At 54.6% G+C, this 13,282-nt stretch overlaps 2 protein-coding genes across 2 annotated transcripts in view; both read right to left on the bottom strand.

The window, feature by feature from the left end:
* Tnfrsf1a (TNF receptor superfamily member 1A) lies at positions 1-10,969 on the bottom strand (the record flags this gene model as incomplete). Its single annotated transcript, XM_010611718.3, has 9 exons — positions 10,638-10,969; positions 4,200-4,353; positions 3,879-4,007; positions 3,390-3,539; positions 3,118-3,196; positions 829-896; positions 637-750; positions 387-415; positions 1-210 (listed from the first exon to the last, which is right to left on the bottom strand). Coding segments are annotated over exons 1-9 (972 nt in total), but the record flags the coding sequence as incomplete, so codon positions are not given.
* Scnn1a (sodium channel epithelial 1 subunit alpha) overlaps positions 10,697-13,282 on the bottom strand; it is a 23,467-nt gene continuing 20,881 nt past the window's right edge. The window contains exon 14 of the mRNA XM_033765951.1: positions 10,697-10,777. Coding sequence (XP_033621842.1) covers positions 10,697-10,777 — 81 coding nt within the window. The remainder of the gene's footprint in view (positions 10,778-13,282) is intronic.

Here is a 13,282-nt window from a genome sequence, read left to right as displayed (position 1 = left end):
GTCTTCCCTCTTGTGGCCAGCAGTGGGGACGGGTGCAGCCATGAGCCCCGGGGAGAAGATGGGCTCGGCCCGCAGAAGTCGGGGCCCCGCATCCCTGAAGTCCGGCCAGTCCGGGGGCGTGGAGGTGGAGGCAAGCCTGCAGCCGGGGCTGGGGTTGAAGCACGGGGTCGAGGTGAGGGGCTTAGTGATCGTAATTCCTTGCAGCTCACCCTGAAAGAGAGAAGGTCCAGCATTCACAATAGGGAGTCCAAAGAGCCTCTCTGCTCTAGACAGGGGTTGGGGTGAGATGGATTAAGGGACCGGCTGGTGCAGAGTGAGTGTCTGGGTGGTAGGAGATGCGGAGGAGCGGAAGGGGAAGTTTGGGGGTGGCCTGGCTTTCCTCTCACCTCTTTCACCGGTGCGGATTTCCCACAAACTGAGAAAAAAGAAACAGAGTGTCAAGACTTTCACTTCCCTCTGCCCCTCTCACCCTGTGCGGGGCTGGCTGTGGGCCTGCGGTGCCACGCCTGGGCGGCTATGGGGCCCCAGGGACGGGGCTCCTGGTGCAGCAACCTCCCACAGCCAGCAGGAGACACCCCCCTTTCCTGCCCAGCCACTTGCGTCCCATGGCACCTGTGCCCCCAAGTCTGTCCTCACCAATGGAGTAGAGTTTAGGCTTCCACCTCGGGTAGCGGCACATTAAGACGATGAATAGCAGAGATAAAAGGCAAAGGCCTAACAGGATCACCAGGGGCAACAGCACTGTGGTACCTGGAGATCAAGTAGATCTGGTGAGGGGAGGGAGGGCCACTGGGAGGACAGGGGCCGTGGGCTCCCGTCACTTCTCACCTGAGTCCTTGGGGGGCCTGATTACAGAGCGTGGGCACGACTTGGAGCACTCTGACTCTTCCTTACATCTGAGAGGAGAGAGCACTGGTGAACAGAGGCAGCCTCACTTAGAGGAACACAGAAGGAAACACACAGAGACTGTTGGAAATTCTTTGCTTTAAAATAGTTTTGCTATCTCTTAACCTAATGGAATTTGACCTCTCTTGAGAACAAATGCAGAAGAATGAAGCATAGATAATCACAGAATCGTGTTATTTTAGAATTAGAAGGGATCTTGGGCTGGGGATTTAGCTCAGTGGTTCTTCCACCTGCCTCACAAGCACAAAGACCTGAGTTTGATCCCCAGTACCCAAAAAAAAGAATTGGAAGGGATCTTGAAAAGGCTGTACTTAAAAAAGTTAAAAGCAATCCAGGTTGCAGGGCTGGGAGTATAGCTTAGTAGTAGAGCGCTTGCCCAGCATTCACAAAGTCCTACATTCAATCCTCAGCACCACCACAAAACAAAACAAAAAAGCAAAGTCAGGGTATAAATTCCAGCCCATTCTTTGGCTGACAGTGTGACCCAAGTAAGCCATTTCACCTGAGCCTCAGTGTCCTAGGGATTACACCCACCCAGTCCTGAGGACTGAGATAATTAGGCTTAACGTAGTAAGTGCTCAGGAAATGGTAACTGTCTTTGAGATGCTATTGATCCTCGTTTTGTGGGTCACATTATGGCATAGAGGGGTGTTATGGTTTGGATCTGGAATGTCCTTGCAGGGCTCATGTGTTACAGAATTGGTTCCCAGCCTGTGATGCTATTGGGAGGTGGTAAAACTTTTAGGAGGCAGGGCTCATGGAAGGAAGTTAGGTGATTAGGGTGTGCTTTCTAATAAGGTATCAGGACCCTCTTTACTTTCCACCCACGGTGAAATGAGCAGGTTTGTTCCATTGTGCATTCCCACCATGATAGGCTGCCTCACCTCAGGCCCCAAAACACAGCCAGCCAACCATAGACTGAACCCTTGGAAACCATGAACCTAAATCAATTTTTTTTCCTTTTTATAAATTTACCCAGGATTTGTCAGAGCAACTGAAAGCTAACACAGATGTTAAAGGGCTTTTTCTCAAATGACACTGCTAGTTATACTACCTGACTTGGAGAGGGGGTCAGATATGCATGAGAAAGCCCTCTATAGAACCAGCACATCTTTGTATGCTGGGAGCACCCCTGGGGAGTGCAGTGTGTGAGAATTGCACAGAGAAACTTGAGATTGTCAGTCCTCCCCAGAATCTAAAAGCAGGGAGAGGCACTTTTGCCATCTCACAAGCTCATGGGATGGGTATAAGAGTTCCTTCAAGAAGAGATGACACTTGGCAGAAAAGACAGAAAATAAATAGCTTTGTGTCAGACACTTGTTGCAGTGCTGGGGAATCTACACCAGGCCCTCGCACATGCTAGGCAATGCCTTACCTCTGAGCCTCCCTGCTTTATAGGTAAGAAAAGTTAAGGCTCAGAGATCTTAAACTTGCCCAACATTCCCCAGGCAGTAAGCAGTGAGCCTGGGGTCTAAACCTAGGTTAATTCACCCCTGAGAACCCTCCAGGTTTCTTCTGCACATGTGAGTGTACAAGAACAGGCTTTGTGGAGGTCTGGTCAGGGGTCCTGGGGTGAGGGGGCACACTCAGCAATCCTAAGACGCTAAGTAATAAGAGGTGCTATTCTTTACATCCCACACACACATCCGTGCACAATACTGTTAAACTGTGATATAGCATCCATTGTGAGACACAGTCTGATTTCACAGCCGTGAAAGTATACATCCTAGAGTAACAAATCCATAGTAGAACTCATTGCCCAAGGGTCCAAAAACCTGATTTTGGAAGGGTTCCAAATCTTAGGGCTGAGCTTCTTGCCCCTAGTGCTTTTTAAGGTTTAAAGACCATTTTGTGGGGAAGAGGGAAGGAAAGAACTAACTACCTAGCATCATTTTTTCATGTTTTTTTGTGGTTCAGTACTGGAGGTTAAGCCCAAGGCCTTCGCACCCAGCCCTTTTTCACTTTGAGATGGTCTGGATAAGTCACTAACTTGCCCAGCTGGTCTCAGATTTGCTGCAGTCCCCCTGCCTTGGCCTCCCAGGGTGCTGGGATTATAGCCACAGGTTCCCACCACCCACCCACCCAGCCAGTAAGAGCCTGAGCATTCTGGGGGTCTCCCTTGCCTTGCCACTAGCTCTCCGCTGCCACCACCTCACTCCAGGGCACCCCGTACCCCCTACCTGTACCAGCAGCTGGCAGGCGGATACTCACTCACTGCAAGAGAGACACTTGCTGCCTCTTGGGAAGAAGCCTGTGTAGCAGGTGCACACAGTGTTCTGTCTCTCCTGGCCTGCAGGGAGAAGTGCATAGGTAAAGGAGGGCCAGAGGAGGGTGGAGCAGCAGGGTGGGGCAGCCAGACCTGAAGACCCTGGGCGCAGAAAGGAGAGACACAGCTCCATCTAGGAAAAAGGGGCAAAAGGTGGGGCCCTTCCTTCTGGGAGATGGCTGGGGAGAGGATGTGGGTGTGGGTCAGCCATGCTCACAGGGGATGGTAATGGTGCCGTTGAGGCAGGGGCTGCAGTTGGTGCACGAGAAATGTGTATCCCCATAGTAGTTCCGGAACTGGTTCTTCCTGCAGCCACACACGGTGTCCCGGTCCACTGTGCAAGGGGAAAGCTCCACCTGGAGCAGTTCTGGTAAGAGAAGAGAGGAGATGTGAGCCCTTCATTGCTTTTCCGGGCAATACTGGGAATCAAGCCCAGAGCACTCTCCTGCTGAGGACATCCCAGCACTTTTTAGTTTTCACTGAGATGGGGTCTCTAGGTCCCTAAACTTCATAGGCTGGCCTGGAACAGACAATCCCCCTGCTTCAGCCTCCGAGTAGCTGAGATGACAAGCTTGTGCCCCTGCATCCCCTCTTGACACTCCTGGCCATGTGTGTCTGTAACTCACACACACCCATGCACACATGTGTGCACACACTCCTGCCTGCACCACCAGCACGGATTTGCAGGAAGCCCCTGGTGACTGACCTTCCCGGCAGCTGGAGCAGGTGAGGCACACAGGGGAGTGGTTCTCAGTGGACGTGAAGGTGCCGCTCGCACACACCCTGCAGTCGGTGTCCAGCCCCGGGCCCAGGCAGTCATTGTGCAGGTAGGTCCCTGAGAAAGAGCAGCACATCAGGGCCAGGCTGCTGTGGGCACCCAAGGCAAGAGCCGCTTCCCCAAAGTCCCCAGACAGGGAAGGACGGAGGGAATCCCAGCCAAGGGGAGAGGCTTGGGGCAGGGACCCAAACCCGGAACAGCTGGAATAGACAGCTGGAGCCTGCAGGCCCTGTCTCTACCCCCTCCTACCTTTGTGGCACTTGGTGCAGCAGATGGAGCTGTTTTGAGGATGGCTGTATTTTCCCTGGGGACACGGACTGTCCCTCTTCTCCCGATCCCCAAAGGAGGGGACCAGGCCAATGACACCTGATGAAAATATCCCCAGCAGCAGAGCCAGGAGCACCTGGGGGAGATGGAGGGAGGGAGTCCCATTAGGGGAAGCAGGCACTGCTGCTCAGGACCCTGCTCCGAGGGCCTCCCTCCCGGCACCGGGCCATCTAGTGCTTGTCTTCTAAGGTAAGCAGAAGGGCAACAGGCCCCAAGGCCGGCCCTGTGCCCTGACTCGGAGATTTAGTGTTTCCTTGTCGTTCACTGTGCCAGGGAGGAGCCGGGGACATGCCAGACATGCACTCTTCCATGAGCTACACCCAGTCTGGAACTGGGTCAGGAACTGGCAGTCTATTCTGAAGATGGCCCTTTTTTCTGAGGGGCACCCAGAAGATGGGGGATGGCCTCTCTCTGGCTGGTGTGTGTCTCCTAGTGCATTCGTGTCCTGCTCACTCTTGGGGGTGAACGGTCAGGTCCCATGAACTTGCCTGGATTATGTTACACCACCAAAAAGTACTTTGAAAAAGTCAGGTGGCGATGGAGGTGAGTGGTGTCCCCAGGTGCCCCTACTGGGGAGTGGGCAGAAGCCAAGGGAAGAATTTCTTTGTACAGCTCTGTTACTGGGGGCCCTGCCCCTTCCTCCCGCAGGTAAATGGACACACATACCGCAGATTGGCAAGGACAGATGGGACAGCAGTCAGAGCAAAAACTGAGGGAGTCAGGCATGGGGCAGGGGGCCGACAAAGTCTGGAAGGCCAAGAAAGGGCAAAGGCCCATGGGTCACAGGACAGGGAGCCCAGCAAAGGTGAGGACGCAGCAGGAATAACAGGTCAGAAGCTGAGGTGCTGGGGAGTCCCGGTGCCCTTTGCACTACAACACTCTCTGGGAGGCAGGCTAGCCTCAGGCCAAACCCACAGAAGCTGAAGGGCTTTCCCAGTTCTGGCTCCAGTTTCAAGAAAACAAAAGCCAGGTGTCGGAATTCAGCTTCTCCTTTCAGACTTTGCTCTGTCTCAGCTTCATTTCTGCTTCTCCCTGGGTCTTGATTCTCTCTCTCTCTCTCTCTCTCTCTCTCTCTCTCTCTCTCTCTCTCTCTCTCCTCATCTCTTTTTTCTCTCTCTCTCTCTCTCTCTCTCTCTCTCTCTCTCTCTCTCTCTCTCTCCTCATCACTTTATATAAAGATAGAGGTGTCCTCCAAAAATATTAGACACTAGGGAGCAAAAGACGTATCCATCACAGAAACCCCAGCCAGGACAGGAGCTCCCTGTTGTTTGCTGGGAGCTGCTGCTGGCCACTGCCCAGGTCCAGAAGGCTGAGGCTCCCCACAAACCTGGCACGCCACTTGCAGAAGCCCAACAGCAGCCCTTAAGGGGCAGTGCTTTCCAGGGCAACAGGAAGGACTGATTATGGGAAGTTTCCCGATGCTAAACAAGAGGCTCCTTTTCCCCAAGAAGAGCTTGGCGCCCTGCCCCAAGGTCGTTAGCACTTGGAATGCCACCCAGAGGGCTGCACGCAAAGCCGGCAGTGGACAGACCCCGGAAAGCGCCTGTCCTGGGGCAGCTGAGGTGAGGGAGCCTCCCCCGGTGAGGGAGCCTCCCCCGAGGGAGTTGGGAGAGGCTTTCCCAAGCTGCATACGTGTCCTCCTCCAGAACTTTGGGGGTTAAGGCAGATCCGGGAAAGGGAAAATCTTTTCCCAGCAGCTCCGCCCCAGTGACTCAGGCCAGAGGGAGGGGATCTAGCACCGAGTAGAGGGAACTAGCAGCTTCCCCAGCTCCTCAAGTATCATGAGTCAGCAGAAGAAAGAGCCCAGCCAGCAAGGGGGACCCCATCTGATCCCCACTCAGAGCGCCTTTCTACCTCCTCCCTTGAAGGAGCCAAGTGGTGGGTCCTGTCCCACATGGCCCACTGATTTTGGGAAATGCCTCCCTCTCTGTTCCATTCCGAAGGGAAGTCTCCCCCGACCCCTGGCTTCCTCCCCTCAGGTCAGGAGCTGGCCCCCCAGGACACTCAGCTCCGCCCTGCCCTCGGTGTCCTTCCTTAGGCTCGGCCCCTTCCGTTCCTTCTCCTCAGATAAACCCATTCCGAGTCCCTGGGCTCTCGAACTTGCCCCCCAGCACTCCCCAGTTCCAACAAGAAGCACAGCGGGGCTGCCCTCCCACCCTGGGTTCAGCACATTCCCACAGCCCGCCTGGATCTGGGGAGTTGCGTCAGGTTTGGGGGCTTCCAAAGACAGTACTTAGGAATCAATCAGGGCCAATTCTGCGGCCCCACAGCTCCTCCTGCACCAACTGGAGGCACAGGAAGAACTGCAGGGCCTGGACATCCAGGAACAGGAAGCAGGCAAGTCAGGACAGCCGTCCTCACTCACCACCCACGGGGCTTGCAGGCCCTCCCAACCCCCACACCGCCAGGGCCCTGGGCTCCCACTCCCATCCGTGGGCACCAGACCCCAGCCCTCAGCAGCTGTGTGGTATGGCTGGAATAGAAGCAGAGCTTGCACCAAGGGCCACCTCAGCCTGAGGCCTCTCATCTGGTGCAGGGAAGGACAGGAAGCAGGGGGTGTCTGTGGAGAGACAGTCGAGGGCACCCCCAGCACCTCTCCAACTCCCCTGCAACTTCCGCCTGTGGAGGCTTTCGGCGAAGTGTGACTTCCTGTGCAGGGGCTACAGAGTGGGGCAGAGAAGCCAAGATGGACCCTGTGGTCTCACCCCGACCTGCCACCTCCCTCAGAGACCTGAGTGCTGTGTCCTTCCCCCGCAGTCTTGTGTCATGAAGTTAAAATGTGTTTCTTCCATTGCATGTCACAACCCAGGAAGCCCGCAACAGCCACTACGCCGGGCACCCTACTAACGCCCCTCCTGCTCCTGAACCCCTAGGCCAATGCCTTATGAACTCCTGACACTCAGCAGTAACCTGACCATATCTACTTTGGGCTCTTATCATAATCCAACCACTTCAGATAAGTAGATACAATCTCCCGGGCAGACCATGAGCCCTGCGAGACAAGACATCAGAGAGGCCATTGGTCAGACCTGCCTCGTCCTCCCGGCTACCCAAAGCCAGGCCTGCAGGGCGGAAGGACCCACATGGGAGTTTGCGATCTACCTTCCAGGTGAAGCCCCTGACGCCTGCAGGGCTGATGCCTGCATTCTCTCCAAGGTCTCAGCCAGTGCCTCTCTCTCTGGGGACCCCTGGCAAGTGAGTGCAGTTCACACAGTGTGGGGCAGAGAAAGGCTGAGGCCTTCTTCCCCAGCCTGCGGGACCTCAGTTCCACCTGGCTGGTCCTCCATGCGCAGCACGCTGGAAATGCTTTGCTCGCCTTGTGTACACAGAGGTCCTGTCTCTTAACTTCTTCACATCAGTGCCAAGACCTCTACCCTTACCCTGTGCTATCCTATCTGCCAGTTGTCCGGTGGCTCTACCCCCAGGACCCTTCCGTCCTCTCGCTGTCCCAGCTTGCCTCTTTCTCTTTCCCACTCCAGTCCACTCTACACACTGTCTTTTTTTCTTTTCTGGGACAGGATCCAACTATGGTGCCCATGCTGGCCCTAAACTCCTTTGTAGGCCCAAGTAATCCTTTGGCCTCAGCCTCCCAAGTAGTTGGGATTACAGGCGCCTCAGCCAGCACCCCACGTACTTTCTTATCTGCACTCATGCTGCAGCTTGCACAGCTGTGCGTGGGTCCCTTCCATCTTCAGGCCTGACTTCAAACAGATTTCCCTGGGGCGCTCCTTCCCTGCCTGTTCGCGCCAAGTCCTCACTGTTGTACTGACACAGTCCAGGCAGAGAGTGCTTGGGGAATAAGGAGGGAAAGAAGGGATGTAGACAGGGAGGGGAAGGAAAGGGAAGTGGGAAGGAGGAAGGGAAAGGAAAGGAGTTCTTTCACCTGAATCCATAGTCCAGGCTCTATTCACTCTCCCCACGCACCCCGGTGTTCCCACCCGAAGTTCTTCACAGTGGTCACCCCAGCAAGCGTTCAGCTCCTGTCCGCACCACCTCTCAACTCATTCCGCATCCCCATTCCTCTGCTTTCCCCTAAATCTATCTCCCAGCTCCTGGGCCTCCTCCCACTCCTCTAGCCAGCTATTTCAGATGTCTGCTCCAAACCCACTTTTCTAGAAGGCTTTCCCTCCCTCACCTATTAGACCAATACTTTGTCCTTGTGTTTACTCAACAAATAGTTCAAGGGCACAGCCTCCATGCCAGGCCCCCTGGGTGCTGAGGACACTGAGACAGTCAATGTCCAGCTCCCCAGCTCCGACGGACGGACAGACAGACGGGTCAGAGACGTCATCGGGAAGCGCTGGCCCGGCACCCCAGGAGTCAGCTCCTGGACTGGCACAGCATAAAAGGGCACTAGACCAGGCGCACCCCTCCCATTCCACTCCCCACGTCCCAGCACTGAGAGGCGTCAGCAGTCCTTTCTCCCCAGTGTTTCTGGAATGGTTTTCACGACAAGCCATCTAGTCTCCGGGATCGTACAGGAGCTCAGCTCACTCGGCCACGCTCAGTCCTGTGTTCTGTGTTCCCGGCCCCCACACCTCCCATGCACACCCCACACAGCACCCACACTGTGGGCAGGGCTGCCAGCCCCCGCCAGACAGCTCCATTTACTCTCGGCTTCCCAGAGAACAAGTACAGCAAACACCCAAGGACATCACCATAAAAGCCAAGTGTTTGTTGTATGTTCTCCCTGCTTTCCCCTGTTCCCCTCGGGACCCTAAACTAGAGAGAGGTTTACTCACACCGTAATTCCAGCACCTGAAACAGACACAATAAATTGAATAGATACTCCACATGTATCCATCTATTTAATCTTAAAATCACACCAGGAGGAAAGGAGGCTAGTGGAATGGGGGAAAAAATAAGAACCAAAATAGGTCATGTAAAGGCACAAGACCCAATGATGAATGCAAGTGTAGTATATACCTAAAATGTACCAATAAAAAATATTTTTTAAAAAATCACTCCAGGAGGTGGTGACCACTATATTCATTTTAGACATAAAGAAATTATAGTGTAAAGGGGTCCCAGAATTATGAAGATGGGGCAGCAGGGCAGTGAGGGAAGAGAGGGTGGGTTGGGATAGGAGGAGGGATGAGGACAGAGCAAGACCACTGTCCAGGCAGGTGTTGGGTGGGGGGAACTGAAATGTAGGACCAGAGCAGAGACAGGCAGAGGAGGGGCTGGATAGAAAGGGGCTCAAAGTGGGGTTCAGGAGACAAGGGAAAGGAGGACATGTGGGGAGAGAAGGAGGCAGGGCAGGCACTGCTCCTGGCCCTGTGAAAGGCAGCGACCCAGGAGAGGCCACCCCCACAGGCAAGAAAGTCCCTCACTGGCGAGAGAAGGGCTCAGGGTGAGGAGGTTTAGTCCAGCTCCCAGAGGAACATCAGGGTGCCTTAAAACAAGCTGAGCCAGACAGGCGTGGTGGCGCATGCCTGCAATCCCAGCACTAGGGAGGCTGAGACAGGATGATCGCTGTGAGTTCGAGACCAGCCTGGGCTACATAGTGAAATCCAGGTCAGTCTCAACTACATGGTGAGACCCTGTCTCAAAAAAACCAAAAAAAAAAAAAAACAAACAAACAAAAAACAAAAAACAAAACAAGCTGAGCCAGAGAGGGAACCTTGTCCAGTGACGACAACAACCTGCTACCAACTTCCCCAAAGACAACTCTGCATAAGAAGCCAAGTGATGGTTGTTAGGTCTGCAGGGAAGCGGGGGGTGCTGGAGAGACCTGGGGGACACTGACAAGCGGTTGGAGGGTCTAGTGGCCTAGGCAGTTTAGTCCAGCCAAGGCCACCCTTTGGAAGCAACTCGGGGGCAAAAGGGCAAAGCAAGCATCTTAGAGACGGGCCGCTCCACCTGACCACCTGCCCCTGTCCTGTTTCCCACTCCACTCGCAGATAGCCCCATTCATGCACCCTAAACCTGCCCCCCAGCCTGTCTCCTCCTGGACTTAGTTTCCCCATTTCTTGAGCCAGGGCTGCCCGTCAGAGCCCACTGGCCCCACAGCCAGCACACTCCCTCCCAGACCAGTCCGACCCCAGCTCAGGACCTGGATGGCCCACACCCCTGAACCCTCTCAGCTCCTCTCCTTCCCCGACCTGCCAGGTCTCCACCCCTGCTCCGTGCCCCTGCCCCCAAGGGCCCCCACGCAAGGCCTGGCCGGCCAGGATGAAGTTCCAGGCTTTCACTTTCTCCTCCCCAGCGCAGGCGCTGCCTCCTGGGCTGCTGTGAGGCCGGGAAAGCTGACTGCCTGCCACACTCAGGCCCGGGACTAAGGCCTGAGCCTCCCCCCTTCCTGGGTAGCCCTCTTCTGCCTGGCGGATCCCACCCCACCAGCCCAGTCTTCCCTCTCACCTGTGGCAGCAGCGGGCCAGGCACGGCAGGGAGGCCCATGTCCGGCCAGCAGGGGCCTCTCACTCCCCCATTGGGGATAGGACAGCTTCGGGGGCAGTAGTGTCGGAGTCCGACCAGAGGTCACAGATCCCCCGGCTTGGCTGGAGGAAGAGGCAAGAGACCGGGACGGTGGAGATCACCACCCCACCTGGGGTCCCCAAAGCCCAGAGGCCAGAACCCGAGGCCAAGTCTGAAAACTAAAGCCAGAGCAGAGGGGTGGGAGGGGAGGGAGAGCCTCAGGAGGGTGTTGCACCAGACAGGAAGAGCTGGGAGGTGGCTGAGGAGGAGGCGGGGAGATCAAGGGGCGGGCATGGCCTTTAACTATTTGTGGTGCAGCCCAGGCTGTGCCCCACATCCCAGGGCCATGCACCCCCAACCCCACCACTCCCCTAACACCAGGAGCCTGCACCCTTCCCCCCATTGCTGGTCTTTTCTAGGCGGAAAAGCATGGGAAGAGCTGGGCTTCCCGAGTCACACTTCCTGGGTTCCTGTTCAGGGTCCTCAACTTCTTGGCGGGGTGGTGGATCTCAAGCGCATAGCCCTACCTCTCTCTGTGCAGAGTGAAAGCAGCCTCTCCTGGAGGGCTTCTGGAGGGTTTATCTAGACAGGACAGCCCAGCATGTGCTGCACAGGGGAAATACAGGCTCGGTTCGGTTCCTTCGTGGCCCTCTCCCACTGCCATTCTCACTCCAGGCTGTGGCAGTTTTCCCATCCACGTCCCCCAGCATGAGCCCCAGTCCGTTTTCTGACTGCCTGGGACCCTGACCCTCAGCCTGTCTGTCCATCCGTCAGGTCCAGCCTCTGTCTGGCAGGCACCCCCGGCTGGCACCCTGACACCGACACCAGTCCTGGGCATTGCCAACCTGCTCCTGAGCCTGGGCTGACCTGCAGGAGGAAAGCCATACCCAAAGCTGGGTGAGATGTCCTGTGAAGGTACCTTGGGAACCCGGATCTCAGGGGGCTGTCGCCAGAACACGCCTAGCACCCTGCCCCCAAATACTCAGATACACTCAGGAACTGACCCTAGGGAGAATTTCCTACAAACCTCTGGCTTTGGAGAGGCCCAGCAGAGAATCCCCAATTCCTAGTCCGTCCATCATGAGACTCCACTTTTCTCTGTCCCTCAGTGAGCTCTATCACACTGGCCCCACAGTCACTCTGTACCCAGCCCAAACTCAATTCTTTCATGAGCTGAGGCTGAGAGAGAAGCAGGGAGACCAGCGGAGTGGAGGCCTAGGGCTTCAGACTCGGAACCAGAGTTCCTGCCCCTCTCCTTTTGGTCTGCAGCTGACCTCGGGCCCCAAGTCCACCCTTGGTTTTCTTGGTCTCCCCTCTGTGGTTCCCCAGGCACCCACATGGGTAGAGGGGTAGGTCGAAGGTGGGTGGGTAGCTGGGACCTCAGGGAGCCCAGGTCCTTTGCCCAGGGCTGACTTCAGCCCAGCCCAGCCTGCAGCTTCTGAAGACCTGGGGGTATGGAACTGGACCTACAGAGCTAGAGGTTGCCCCCAACCACAGGAGGCCTGGCAAGGGAGGAGTGGACCCCAGACAAAGCGTTGAAGGAAGCAGGGTCATTCGAATAAAGTTTGGGGCTCAGACTAGCCAGTGTGTCCTATGAAGACTGGGAGAACCTCAGACTCCTCAGCTAAGGGGCAGCCCTTGCCTACCAAGCGCCAGGCCCTGTCTTCCACCCCAGCACCACAGATAGATGAGAGACAGGAGATGATAGATGATAGATAGATAGATAGATAGATAGATAGATAGATAGACAGATAGATGATAGATAGATAGATAGATAGATAGATAGATAGATAGATAGATGATAGATGACTGATAGGTAGATTATAGGTAGATGATAGATGATAGATGGACGGATAGATAATAGATAGATGATAGAAAGATAGATAGATAGATAGATAGATAGATAGATAGATAGATAGATAGATAGATTTAAAAATGGGGGGCCAGGGATTTAGCTTAGTGGTTCGGCCACCTGTCTTGCAAGCACAAGGACCCGAGTTTGATTCCAGTACCAAATAAATAAATAAAGTGGGGAGGGCCAGGGATTTACCTCAGTGGTTCTGCTACCTGCCTCACAAGTGGAAGGTCCCAAGTTCAATCCCCTCTACCAAAAAAAAAAGGAGGGGGGATGTGCTAATATGCCAGTACCTCCCACAGAGCTGGTTTGATAGTTAAATACACATAAAGTATTTAGCAACTATTTGCCATACATTAAGCATTCAACAACTGCTCACAATATTAATAGTTCCTACTAACAACTTCAGTTTCCCATTTTTAGTGTCACGAGGAATTTAGAATAGTCTATACAAGCTGCCAAAGCCATCATGCACAGACTGAGATGAAAAAAATTTCTCTTCATGATTTAAGATTAAATGCTGATTTACTAAGTTTAAAGCTTTGACACAGGTGGTACTAAATTGTTCAACAGAATTTTTTTTTAAATAGAAGAAAATATGGTGAGGCATGGTTAGACCTGGGGGTGTGAAAAGCTAGCTTGCTTTGGGCTGGGGTGTAGCTCAGTGGCAGAGCAAGTGCTGAGGGTGCACAAGACCCTGGGTTCAATAGCAGAAGGAAAAAAAAAAAAAAAA

The sequence above is a fragment of the Fukomys damarensis genome, unplaced genomic scaffold (genome assembly GCF_012274545.1).
Source record: "Fukomys damarensis isolate Sample0158 unplaced genomic scaffold, DMR_v1.0_HiC HiC_scaffold_19, whole genome shotgun sequence".
Taxonomy (NCBI): Eukaryota; Metazoa; Chordata; class Mammalia; order Rodentia; family Bathyergidae; genus Fukomys; species Fukomys damarensis.
The sequence above is the reverse complement of the archived record's forward strand: the minus strand, read 5'-3'. Positions and strand labels throughout refer to the sequence as shown.